The following is a 14,206-nucleotide window of genomic DNA, read 5'->3' as shown; positions in this document are numbered from 1 at the left end:
GACATCAAAGGTACTACTGGTCATGACAGTCTAAATTTTCAAACAGCTACCTCAAATCTTTTTTAAAATTTACATAAAGTAAAATAATAATATAAGATTAGTGTACAACACATCATAATAAGCAACAGCAGAAAGTATGTGCCAAAAATACTGTAAATCAATGCTGGGACTAATCAAAGGAAGGAGACAACATTATCTAGTTGAAATTATGAGAAGGTCCATTAAAAAGGTGGTGATAAAGATGGACTTTTTGAAAAAATAAAAAGTTGGAAAGGGGGAGAATTATGGGCAAAGAACAGTATAAACAAAGGCACCAAAGTTAGAATACATGTCAAAGTTTGTTTATCCAACTCCCCAATAGTAGTTATTTTCTAACACCGATTTTAAGCATTTATCTATCTTTTATACCATCAGGTTATAAACAATGGGCAGTGCTGTCACAGCAGCCTGGTCTCTTGTGATGCAGACTGGGCCACTGGCCACACAAATGCTAATCAACAATGCAACAAAACAGAGGTCTAGCTGGTAACACCTAGGGTATATGGTGTTTGGCCATTTCTATGCTTTTGATGAGTAACAATTTTTAAAAATTGTAGTATAGTTTTAGATATTAGATTATCTAAAAATCTGGAAATTTTTTTTGGAATGAATCTGGATCTAGAAAATTTGGGACAATCTTCTAAGTTTGACAATAGTCTAGAGTATACTCAAGTTAAGCTAGGGAAGGGTTAACAAAACTCAAAATAGAAAAGCCTTGCCTGCCAAATGTGGGAGTGAGGTGGTGGTGTTATACCTTATTCAAGAGACTTAGTATCCTAACAATTCTGGTGCCCATTCTTTCTGAAACTGGCAAATAATCATGGCGAATGTCAACGACACACACGTATCACACCCTGAACTCAAAGATTCAGCAGAAACTAATGCCATCAAATCCCACACTGCTATTCAAACCTTGTGGGAACACTCAAGACCAGAATCAGTCCTTCCTGTCCGAAGGAAACACAAACCCTTCTGTTCACCCTTGATATTAGAAGTTCTTTCAATCCAATATTTGGATTTCTATGGCTTTTCAGAATTAAAACAGACACCATTTCATTTCCTCCCACTCAAACTTAGTAATATAATCAAATCCTACCGTGTTCATTAATGTTGATTCAGAGTTGGCAACCAAAACAAAAACATCAGCATCTAAGCAAAACTTATCAATCCAGCTATCCAGCTCTGTAGTGACATCTGTGCCTGGACTAATGGGAATAAAATAAAAATTATATAAAATTTCTTTCAAAAAATTTGGATTGTACACAATTTTTAAAACTTTTATAAGTAGTTTAGAGACTAAAGGACACTTTCTACCAGTCATCGTATGAAGTCTAGGAGATTTACATTCTGACCTATAAGAAAGCAGCTGTGGCAAGGTGAGATAGCCTGTGCTTTATATAATTCTACCTATTTACTCCGCTGACAAGGAACTCCTAGAGCCTATCCAATTGACGACAGGTGGTAAAAAATAAAAAATTACCAAAGACAAATAACCTCATGGTTTTTAACAAAGCAAATAACAAAATTGATAGTTCAATCTGTTAAATCTTTATGCTTTAGAAGGCTAAAAAATACGTAATAAAAAAACAAACTAAGCTAATGCGTAATAAAAAATGAAGGTGTTATCAGCTATGTATAGTACAGCTCAGAAAAGACTAAGTGCTTATAAGTGTAAGTCATGAAAAATAAAACAGCCTCTGCTAGACACAAATTTAATATACAACCTACACTATACAATTATAGTGCCGCTATCAAATTGACAGGTTGACAGTTGGTGTCATAGATACATTCTAGGTATGAAATAAAGCAAAATTATTGGCTAATATTACTACATTTAAACCAAGTATGTTTAATTCACAAGCATCTTCTCATTCATTGAGCAAGTTCTGTTGATTACTTGAAACACTTCAAATTAAAACGAATTAAATGTCCATCATCAAAAACAAAATGGGTTCCACAGAACACTGAATTTTAACTGAAAAAACCAAAACACATGAAAATTTTTAAAAACCATTAACTACCTTTTTTGGTTAATGGCGTTGCTTACCAGATATGCATTATTATTTCACAAAGCACCACTTTAGTAGGGTGATTTAAAGAACACATATAGATGCAGATTAATGAGAAAAATTGGGAAAAAAATTCCAACAGTACTTGATTAATTCTTGAACAATGATGAGCTATATGAACTGTCCAGCAAAGTTACTTTGGGAAACTGGGTCTCAAGAATAAATTCATTACCAGTTTTAAAAATTAACTATTTAGAATTCTCTATCTACTGGGTTGGCCAAAAAGTTCATTTGTTTTTTTTCCATAAGATGGCTCAGGTAGCACTCAGTTGTCTTTAACTTCATTTGAAACAATTCTGTTAGATTGTATTGTGACAGCTGTCATATCAGCATGCACTTAAAAAAAAACTATAAAAATTGATGAATTTTGTGTAGCCATTTTAATATTGAAGAGGGAAAAAAATACGCAACATTTTTGGCATATTATGCTTTATTATTTCAAGAAAGGTAAAAACACAATTGACATGCAAAAAAAGACTTGTGCAGTGTGTGGAGAAGGTGCTGTGACTGATCAAACATGTCAAAAGTGCTTTGCAAAGTTTCCTGCTAAAGATTTCTCATTGGACTGTGCTCCATGGTTGGGTAGACCAGTTGAAGTTGATAGTGATCAAATTGAGACATTAATTTAGAAGAACAATTTATATTGTTCTATTGGTGAGAGATAGCCAACATACTCAAAATAGCCAAATCAATAATAAAGTTATTGGTGAAAATGAAAAATATGTCTTTTATTGTATGGAAAAAACCATACAGACTTTTTAGCCCACTCAACAGTTATCTAGAACTAGATAATCTCTAAGGCCCAGCCACTCACACAAGCTATGAAGTCAGAGTAGAGAAGTAAGACAAGAGTGGCCATCCTTGAAATTTCTTATAATAGAATTAGACTGATAAATTGGCACCTTTATGATATCATTAAAATACAAAAACCAACACCATATCTGTCCCTTAACAATCTAGAAAATGAGAAAAAAGCAGCAATTGAACATTTAAAATTTTTATGTACTACATGCTAAAGCAAGCAGCATTATTCTAACAAATACACCCTTACAAAAAGAAAACAAATTCATATGTAACTTTACCTGTCTACTAAAACCAGGTCATCTCTCAAGAGGGCACATTTTGCCTTTGGCCAAAACACATGCACGAGAGAGCCAGCTTTCAAGTCTTTGTCCATATGCAGGGCATGGGCCAGCTGATTAACTGTCTAAAGTGGGGGGGGGGAGAAAAAACAAAACACTTACTTACAATAAATTGCAATAAAAATTTAAAATACTATGATCTGACACATTTATTTTTTACAAATATGCAAAAAAGCAGAACTTTAAATAATCTAAAATAAAACCATGTGAGCAATCTTGAGAAACCTGTGTTTTAAGATTACCAAACAGAAAAAATAAACTAGTACCCTTAAAAACAATTTACTCTACCATTCTACACAAATTATCAGAGCTGTAAAAATTCTAAACACCCCCCGAAGTGGAACTTTGGCAATGGAATTCCTATGTAACCTCTGAAATTGATATTGTATGTAGAAAAAGAAATGTATACTATATCAAGGGGGAAAAAAAGCAATACCAGAAACAGCACATGATATAAAGCCCTTCTTTAAATACAGAGAAACAAACCCAAAGGGTTTCCACTGGTTTCAGGAAGTGTGTGAGTTTTGTTTAGAGTTTTTCTTTTTGTCTGCTGTACTTTCTCATTCATAAAATGAATGCATATTGCTTAGTACTAACAGGGAATAGAAGAAACATCCCCTTTCAGCCACAGTGTGTGACCCAGTTCAGCCCAGCTCAAGATGCTGACAAACTTCACGGCTGGTGCTTGAAAGACAGAATTGTGGTGCCTGAAAGAGCTTTTCAAGTAAATAAGGTGCATTTGAACATGTGATAGTTGATATATGCAAAATAGAGGTTTCTGCTTTCTTTGCCCCTTTCATGGTAAGAGCAGGAGTGAGTTCTGATGTGCCAAATGTCTTTAAGACATATGTCTACCCCACAGAGAATTTCCATAGAATTCAATTTCAATATTTAATTTTTTTCTACCAACCAGTCCCAGCCTGCAGCTTGACACAGTAACTAGACTAGCTATTCTACACCTATCTTAAGACAATTTAAGATGTTCAAGAACTGAGGTTTGACTATGATCAAATTTGGGACGAGTTTTACTGAATGTAAATTATGCTTCAATAAACATGATTCTAAAAACTTAAAAAAAAAGAAAAGAAAAAAATCATTAATCAAGGAAGGGCATCAGCACATATACCTTCTGGTCCACTTGTGATCTATGCCACATTTTAAAGGGAAACATTTATTTTCAAATGGACACAATAGTCCTGATCAGGGTTGAAGTGAATCTCCATTAGTACAACATTAGGTAGGTTTTTTTTTTATTGCTCTTATAAACTTTTTAATAGAATTTAAACTTGTACTAAATTCTTCATGCCTCACTTATAAAAATAAAATAAAAGCATCTATCTACAGAACTATGGTGAGGTTTGAGTTATGAGAAGTACTCAGAACAGTTCATGGTACATAGCAAGTGCACGATAAAGTATTAGCTATTATGGTTGCATTTCTCTTACTAAGAAGTAAACTATTACTTAGCATGAAAACAAGACTGAAAGTCTATTTACACCTTAAAGCAGGCTACTACTTGAGCTAAACAAATTTAAATTTTGGAGTAGAGGAGAGGAGTAAAAGAACATGAAGGAAAAGGACTGGAAGTAGACAGCATATATAAGGAAAAGCAAATGATTACCTTAAAATATCACAGCACACTTGACTTGAGGAACGAAAGTCAGAAGTAGTCTGAATTCTAATTTGCTAAAAACCTTCATTACAAACTAGGTGATCCTTCATTTGTATGGGTTAAAAGTTTAAAAATATTTTCATAAACTTCTTCTCATTCCTAATAACTAATGTGAAGGTTACTACACAAATCGAGTTACCTGACACACATCAAACAGCAAACTCACAGAACAAGAATCCGACACATGAATACACCTACAATTTACCAAAAACTAAAAAGTTCAAACACTGAACTCTTGCATTTGTGGAAGAGAAGTTACAACTTAAGAGCAAGTGACTGTGGTGAAACATAATGCCTTTACAAAAAGCTCTCATTCCGGCCAGAATCTCACATCCAATTTTCTTTCTTTCTTTTTTTTTTGCTGAAGGAAATCTAGTGGCACTGAATCCCTTAAGAAATTTATAAAAGGTAGATAATTGTCATTGGCTCTCATCTGATAAAACTATAACATTTATTCATGATTATGTTTACTAAATACTCCAATGTAAAAGTTTCTAAAAGCATGCATGTATCAGAAACAAATTCCAAGGGCCCAAATTTTTTAAAGTTTTCTTTAAAAAGCCAAGATCTGAGATTAAATAGTAGTAACATACTCTAACATTGTTTTAAAAATTTAATAAGCTTTTAACTCTCATTTACTTATATTTCAAGTTAAGGACAGGGTTTCTTCTCCCGACAATTTAATTCTGAAGCAAAAGAATTTTAGAGAATTTAAAATATTAGTGATGGCTTTAAAAACTATGAATACAGCCTTAGCCAGGTGGCTCAGCTGGTTGGAGCGTCATCTCCCACAACAAAAGGTTGTGGATTTGATGCCCCATCAGGGAACATACCCAGGTTGCGGTTTGATCCCCAATAGGGGTGGCACATGGGAGGCAACTGATCGGTTTCTTTCACACATTGATGTTTCTCTCTCACATAGATGTTTCTCTCTTTCCCTTCCTCCCTCTCTCTGCACCCCCCCCAAAAAACAACAAACATATTTTTGGGTGAGGATTAAAAAAAAGCTATGAATAGACATATTAATGGTTCTATTAACATCTTATGTTTTTTAAAGAACTAGGGCATTTTTCAGGTACATTATGTTGCTATGGTCAAATGTAATACCTTCACACTTTTTTTTTCATCTGATCCTTCTGTCATAAGGTAGGCTTTATCTCCATCGGTTCCTTCAACACTCAGTAAGCAATTGGTTGTATGGCCAATCCCACTGGGTAGGACTTTATCCCACAACATTGCATTTATAACAGAGCTCTTTCCACTGCTTGTCCTGAAGAATGAATATACAAAACCATGAAAAACAAAAGATAACAGTAAAAATTTTGTTCTTTTATTGGGCCTAAGACTGACTTTTCTAGAATTCAAATGTTGCTAAAATTTCACTACTTGCCATTTTTCATGAAAGAGTCAACTACCTGATTTACATGAATATTAGCAATGTACATTGCAGAAAGATAAAGTAGAGGAAAACAAATCCTACCTTTCCTATAAAGCTCTCCTTACCTTCTCTATCTTTCTTGCTTCTTGTAGCAATTTGAAATCACAGCCCCTAACTCTGTGACACTACCCATTACAAAATGTGGCCTAACGCCGCATGTCCTTAAATTTAGACTGGACTCTTTTCACATCCATAGCTAAGACATACTTCTCCTTCTCAAGTAGGGCAGTTGAAGCATCCCGCTCCAGGCGGCCTTTTATTTTCCGCTCCTACTCCACCTTAATCTGAAGTGCAGCACCTTTAACAGACCTACCTCATCCTTGACTCTTAAAAGCCCTGAGAATATGATTAAGTGGGAGAAGCAGACAATAAAAACATAAACAAAAACAACAGAGCCCTGTAAAACTACTTGAAGAACATAAACAAGGTACTCTGGTAGGGAATAACTGAGGAAGGATACTTTAAATAAGAGTGATAAGGGAAGGTTTCTAAGATAGTAATATTTAGGATGAGATCTAAAGAGAAGGAGCCAGACATACACAGAACAAGGCAAAGAGAATTCTAGGCATAGGAAATTGCAATTGCTAAAGCCTTAAAAAGGAAAATAGTTGAACAGGCATATGAGGTTTAGTGAGTACATAAATGCCTCTATTGGTACATAGCCCACAATATTTGAGTAACCAACTATAAACATAGTCATTTGTCTTTGCAACCTTGGTGCCTAAGAGTGCATGGTACATAGGTAGTTAACAAATGATCCTTAAATGAATGCAGAAGCTGTGGCAGAGATCATTCTATAGCTCCAGCTGGTTACATTAAGAAATGGCACTTTCGCCCTGGCTGGTATGGCTCAGTGCATTGAGTGCCAGTCTATGAATGAAAGGGTCACCAGTTCAATTCCCATTCAGGGCACGTGCCTGGGTTGCAGGCCAGGTCCCCAGTAGGGGGCGCTGGAGAGGCAACCACACGTAGATGTTTCTCTCCCTCTCTCCCTCCCTCCCTTCCCCTCTCTAAAAATAAGTAGATAAAATCTTTTTTTAAAAAAAGAAGAAAGAAATGGCACTTCCTACTCTCTGGGAATCATGGGATTGAGAATCCTTTTGAAAAACAGACCTGATCATCAACAGAAGCTTAAAAGAGTAAACCACGTATTATGGGTATTATCTATATTTCTATTCTTATAACTGGCCAATTCTTAGAGATAGGCATCCTTTAAAAATACAAAAATATTATTGACCTTCATAAAGCTTCATTTTATACTAGAAGCTAAAACGAACAAATTCTCTTGCCTACTAACAGCTTTAACATTTAATATAGCCACAAACTGTTGTGGGGAGAAGGGAGAGGAATATCACTTGCTGAAATATCAGACACAAAGCTGAAGCTATGACAGGAAAAGCTGATTTCTGGTAACTACCCTTGAGAAGAAACAATAAAGGATTACCTGCCAAAAAAGGCCACTTTCATATGTCTCCGAGACAGCACTTCACCAATAACAGAAAGCTTGTTTTTATACCTCTGCATTTCTGCTAGATCATCCTCAGTAGCTACTCGATCAAGTTCTGAATTCCTGTACGTTGCTGAAAAAAATGAAATGGTATTAGAAAAAGTCATACAAATGAGTAAGTTAATTATATAATGAAATACCTAAGATATGCATATATTTTGGTTCTGTTCTATATTAACATGCCATTTGAAAAGTAAAAATGCTCATATCTGAATATTTTGTAAAAGGTGAATGCCTCCTTACAATGGGTCATAAGAATCCTGCCCAAAAGAACATCAAAATTATTAAGAATTTACAGGGACCAGTCAAAAGGGCATATTTATTATTCGTCTAGGTCTCAAAAACACAAAACCACCAACTAAGACAAAAATGTACTTCTGAACAGAGAAACTAGAACATAATATGCACCTATTGTTACTCTACCCTGACTGGATCTTCAAATCTTGAGCTGAGAAGAGGGATATGTATGCTAAGACTAAAGTTTGAATGGGAGCACCCAGGAAACAGGTATGGTTCAAGGAGGCCTCCAAGCTAGGGAAGACTGCTGCCTTATCACTTCCTATCTGCTTGGCACAGGGATGACACAAACAACTCATTCCACAGGAAGAAGAACTGCAGATTGAATCCCACCATAGCCTCAACCTCCCCTCCTCTAAGGATAAGGGTTACTTGAAAAGTCTGGGTTTGAAAAGCAGAAAAGCTTTTCAGTTTTGTTTGTTTTTATTTAGGATTATACATGCTTACAGTCATATTTTTATAATCTTATTTTGCAGGTAAAAACATGAAAGATTCATTTGGTTATTTAAAAGGTCCTAATTAGAGACAATTAATGACACATTACCAAGTACTCATCTAGTTCAACTTAAGCTTTACATACTCATCATACTTTTCAAGTGCATTAATAAAATATGTATAATTTGGTGAGTAAAGTTAAGACTGGCTTAAGTATAATTACATTCACCTTTGTTTTCCATTTTATTCTTCTATGTTCTTCCTAGTGTATTTGCTTTCTCTCTTTTTTGAAACATTTTTTCTTGAGGTTCTAAAACCAGTAAAATTGAATTTGGATTTTTAAGCGGCTAGCCACTAGCTCCTAGCATGATGATCAATAACTAGTTCATTATACAGAAAATAATACATTTAACTTCATCTTCACTTCCTATCAACTGTTTTAGAATAAAATACTATTCAAAGTCACTGTTGCAACACAAAGAGGACTCATGGACACGGACAACAGTATGGTGACTGCAGGGGAGAGGGAGGGTGGGTGGAGGTGGAAGAGGGTACAACAGAGATAAACGGTAATGGGGAGAAAATACAATAAAAAATAAACTACTTAAAAAAAAGTCATTGTTCCACCTCAAATTTTCCCCAAACTAAATGTAAAGATTCTATACCTGTATTTTTCCCCCTCACTCCAACAAAACTTGAATTGAGTCAGGCTTGGTAACACAGATGCGATAATAAGGTATGATACCTACACTCAAGGAGCTCAAAATCTGGTGAGGGGGGGTCAGGAGGGAAAAGAAAATTTGATTCTAACCAAACTATCAAATGTTTCCCCACTGTCACTGGAGTTTACAGAATCCCTCCCTTTTCATTGTATCCTTCAAGGTCACATAATCTTAAGAACCAGAAAAGTTTTCAACATTTATCTCTAAGGCAGTATTCCCTAGTAAACCATTCCCATCCTTCTGTGTGAACAGTTGCACTCACTTTAGGAAAACTTTTTTGCCCTTTCCCACAGCATCCCAGCCCCATTTGAAAGGATAAAATTGGTCTGAGATACTGGCTTAACTACTGAGTAGGGGAGAAGGTAAGTGTAATGGCTAACTGCGGGCTGCCTGATTTTCAGTCTGGGCATATATTAGCCATGTGATCTTGAGCAAGTTGCTTGACTTTTCTGTGCCTTGGTTTTCTTAATCTATAAAATGAGTGTCATTAAAATTGTACCTCAATGTTGATATGAGGATTAAATGAACTGTTAATGTTACTGGAATGAGTTAATATTTATAATATAAATTTAATTATAATTTAACTTAAATTTATTTTGCATAAAATGAGTTAATAGTTTTTAAAGTGTTATTAATATAATAAAGTGCTCATAATATTACATACAAGCACTTATTTCTTTGTTGTTAATATCATTTAATCTTTCCTCCTGTGGAAGGCAGAAATGGGTTTTATTGTCAGGGTATTTCTCATTATATATATATATATATTATATATATATATATATAAACACAAGGTCCCAATATTTGTGTTCAGCAACTAAGGTTGAAAGAATAATGTACCTTGGTATATTTTCCAGTTATTATTTGAAAAACTTAGAGAAACTAACCTTCAATAAAATATGATCCTTCAGTAACAAATTCCAGTAACTGGTCAAAAATTACGGTAATTGCCTTCTTAGCCAGCACAAAGTGCTTCAGTGGAGATGCAGTTTCTGCCATTATGGTACTGGGGGGAGAAAATAAAAAGTTAGAAGTGTACAAATGAATCCTGGCAAGGTAGCTCAGTTGGTCAGAGGTCCTCTGATCCACCAAGGTTGGGGGTTCCATTCTCAATCAAGGCACATACCTGGGTTATGGGTTCAATCCCCGGTTGGGGTGTGTATAGCAGGCAACCAATCAATGTTTCTCTCACATCGATGTTTCTCTTTTTCTCTCTCTCCCTTCTTTTCTCTCTAAAATCAATAAACATATTTTAAATTTTTTTAAATAAAAAAAAAGAAATGCACAAATTACACTGGATCACAAACACCTGAAAATTTAATGGCACTTTCAGGCGACACTGATTAACAATACAATGAAATAAATTAAACCAACTGCCAATTCTCTTAGATAATTGTTCTTTGGAGAGAGAGGTTTTAGTTAGTCAATTAAAGATACTTTTGGGTAATATACCATGAAAATAAGTGAACGCTATTGGCCAAAATCTTGGTTTCAATTTCCACTTTTATTTCCCTGTGGTGAATATGAAACTGGGGTTAAATTGTGACTACACGTGACTCTTTGGTGTATCAGGAAAAGGGTTAGTGAGAAGCCAAATTCACAAACAATGAGTTATTAAGTCTCTCAACCTGGAGCTCTAGGTGGAGGTGGATATGCAAAGTGAAGAATCAAAATCCCGAGAGCATAAATCAATACTGGCGTTTAGAAAGAAGTAGTTCTCATCACAACAAGAAGGCAAGGCTTCACGCAAGCAGTGACGTTTCCAGCCAAAGTACGAAGAACTTCAAGGAACAGAAGTTTAAAGAAAAAGAATTTTTCCCTGGCAGCTTTCACGAAAAAGACACTAAACAAAAACGATTAAACACCAGTGTCCTGGTGTGGATGTGTGGGATGGAGCAGAGTAGGCATAAGGAAGGCTGAGTTTTCCACAGGTCAGAATCGACCGCGGGAGGGAAGGCGCTGCGTGGGAAAGTCAGGGTGACGGCAACGACCCGGTTCGGCCCGGTGACGACACCTACCTCGCGGGAAGGCCTTCCACGCCGTGCACACCGGCCACAGGAGCCCCGCCGGCTGGACTAGGGTCCAGACCCCACAACTGCCCTGCGAGCGCCGGCTCCGGACCAGGCTCCCCACTTCCCGGGCTCTGGCCTCGCGGGCTCCACGGGCCAGACCCGCCCGCCGGCCCCGCTCGCTCGGTCCGGTCCACAGGACCGCGGCGGCGACTCGTCACAGAGCACCCGGCGCAGGACTGCCCGCCCCGTCCCCGGCCGCACCAAGGTCACCCCGAGCGAAATAAACCGGCCGGCGGGCGGCCAAGGCAGAGGGCACTCACACGGTCCTGGCTCCAACTTGTCACCGGTAACCGCAGATCAGCCAACAGTATCCAAACCGGCTCATCCTCTTAAAGGAGGCTGGGAAGCTGGGAAGAGCCGGGAGGAGTGCCAGGAGGGCGGTCACTTCCGGTCTCTTGCCCTGCCTGATTTTGTTTGGCTCCTTGGCCGGAAGTACACCCACGCCCAACGCCATTTTTGTTAAAGGCAGAAGCCAAGTTTTGTTATGGGCAAGGAATGCTACCAGACGAATGATTTGTAGTTCTCCCCCGTCATCCCTCTACTTCTGTTTACTCTCTCTTCTCCTTTTAAAGTTTGCAAACCTCTACCTAGCCTAGTCACAGCTAACTCCAATGGCTAGTGTAGTGAGGGAGAGCTGAAGAGAGGTCTGGTGATACAGGGTTGGGAGAAGCAGACCAGAAGGATCCTGGCTTGCTGGGCCAGCAGCAATAAAGGAGAAAACATTTTGACTGCTCCAATGCTCTCTGTTTTGTGCACTTGGGTTTCTGGGCTTCGAACACAGCTGTGAGTGCATGTACGTGTGTTGAATTACTTTATAAGTGAGACTTAAGAAATTGATGTATCCTTGACTAGTGCTTCCCAAACTCTGCAGTTAGGAATCTCCTGGAGATCTTGTTAAACTGCAGAATGTGATTCATGGGGTTAGAGGTGAGACCTGCAAGTGTGCATTTTTAACATTCTTGGAGGCCTGTTGCTGCTGGTGGTATACACCCGGCTCCACAGAATTCCTGGGGATTTCTTTTGAGAGCTGGCTAGTGAGGTGCAGTTTTGATGTAAAGCCATTTCATCTTTCTGAAGTACTTCATCTATAATATTGAAGTAGTGCTTAGAACAGTGCTGGGCATATAGTAAGAGCTAGATAAATAAGTATTTTTCTTTTTATAGACCCGCCCCCCAAAAAGAGAGGGGTCTATGAAAGTAACCTCACAGGGTTATGATCGGATCAGATCATAAATTCCTAACTGGGCAGGTCATGGTGGGTAGTCATGGCCCAGACCGATAACTTCTTTAGTGAAAGATTTTAAGCCAGCCCTGCCCGTTTTGTGCATCTAGGTTAACACACATTCCCACTGTGCTTTTGCTAATCTTTCTTACATCCCCTTCTTAATTTCAAGTGCATACAACTTTTTCTCAGGAGCATTTGAGAACTTGCTCCCTGGCATATGTCATCAGTTTGGCTCAAACTCATAAAAATTCTCTACAGGTTTAAATGTGTTTTGCATCAACATTCTGTTGGGACAGATGAATATGAAGAAGCAAATGCAATAATTAGGTCATTTCAGATAGTGCTTACTATTCCAAAGAAGAAAAAATGACAATGGAATAAACTATCTGAAGGAAAATGAGAAAGACTTAACCACACAAGGTCGTCCTTTCTGGGGAGGAAAAAAGCAATATTAAATTGCTTTCTTCAGGAAGCCAATCTTTGGAATAACTTCAGGAAGAGTGACCAAAACACAGCAAATAGGGAATCTAAAGTTCCATACAAAAGAGTGATATAGTTGATGAAAAGACAGAAGGCCAGTATGTCTAGGATATAGGGAAGGAAAGGGAGAACGTGGGGAGAAAGTTTAGAGAGGTAGGCAGGTGTAGAGTCACATAGGCCAAGATCAAAAGTTTACATTTTATTCTAAGTGCAATGCCTAGCTATTTTAAGCTTGGGGAGTAATATGATCTGATTTGCATTTTGAAAAGGTCACTTTGGACTGTACAGAGATTCCACATGGTGTTTATTAAAGGGTCCAGTCTAGTGGCTGGAATTAGAGGCATTCCATTTTTTAAAAGTGACTTTTAATATTAGCAATGTAGTAAAGGCTCTACACCTAATTGCAAAATAAGCTGGAATCATTTGACTTGAAGATATTTTATGTTTCTTCCCTGACCTATGTGGCTCAGTTGGTTGGAGCATTGTTGGGTAACTGAAAGGTTGGGATTTGATTCCTGGTCAAGACACGTACCTATGTTGTGGGTTCAGTCCATGGTTGGGATATGTACAATCACTGGTCTGGGCATGTTTGGGAGGCAACCAATCAATGCTTCTCTCCTGCATTGATGTCTTTCTCCCTTCCTCTCTAAAAAGCAATGGAAATATGTCCTCAGGCGAGGAAAAGGAAAAAAAGGATATTTTTTGTTTTCTAATACCTTATCCCCTCTCCTCACCCTCTCTTCCCACACCATAGACAAAAACACACACATTGACACAGTATGCTAATCATTTCTGTTAGGAATTCTTGGAATTGTAATCTATCAAAATTTGTGTACTTAGCTAAAAAAAAAAACCCTTCACATTATGATGTGAATGACCAAGGGCAGTCCCATATTTTGCTACGAAAAGGGTGGATTGCAGTATGTATCAGTCAGGGTTCAAAAAATAAGAAATTTATGCAAAGGATTGGCTTATATGATTGTGAGGGTTTTCTAGGCAAATCCACAATGTGTAGGGCAAGCCAACAATAAGGGCAGAATGGAAATTCTTGGGCAGGAGTGTCAGCCTTACACTGCCATATATGGCAGCATTCATTTTTAGAGAAACC

General features: G+C 37.4%; 1 protein-coding gene across 1 annotated transcript in view; it reads right to left on the bottom strand.

Annotated features, from left to right (window-relative positions):
- MFN1 (mitofusin 1) overlaps window positions 1–10,512 on the bottom strand; it is a 33,813-nt gene extending 23,301 nt beyond the window's left edge. Inside the window, exons 1-6 of the mRNA XM_045851526.1 lie at window positions 10,448–10,512; window positions 10,209–10,327; window positions 7,805–7,940; window positions 6,030–6,192; window positions 3,191–3,315; window positions 1,136–1,244 (exon numbers count right to left, since the gene is read on the bottom strand). Of these exons, the coding sequence (XP_045707482.1) occupies window positions 1,136–1,244; window positions 3,191–3,315; window positions 6,030–6,192; window positions 7,805–7,940; window positions 10,209–10,320 (645 nt within the window). The 5' untranslated portion in view covers window positions 10,321–10,327; window positions 10,448–10,512. The remainder of the gene's footprint in view (window positions 1–1,135; window positions 1,245–3,190; window positions 3,316–6,029; window positions 6,193–7,804; window positions 7,941–10,208; window positions 10,328–10,447) is intronic.
- Window positions 10,513–14,206: the final 3,694 nt, after the last annotated feature.

This window comes from Phyllostomus hastatus, unplaced genomic scaffold, assembly GCF_019186645.2.
Source record: "Phyllostomus hastatus isolate PE091 unplaced genomic scaffold, TTU_PhHast_1.1 phas_contig_86, whole genome shotgun sequence".
Classification (NCBI taxonomy): Eukaryota; Metazoa; Chordata; class Mammalia; order Chiroptera; family Phyllostomidae; genus Phyllostomus; species Phyllostomus hastatus.
Note: the sequence above shows the minus strand (reverse complement) of the source record. Positions and strands in the feature narration are given on the sequence as shown.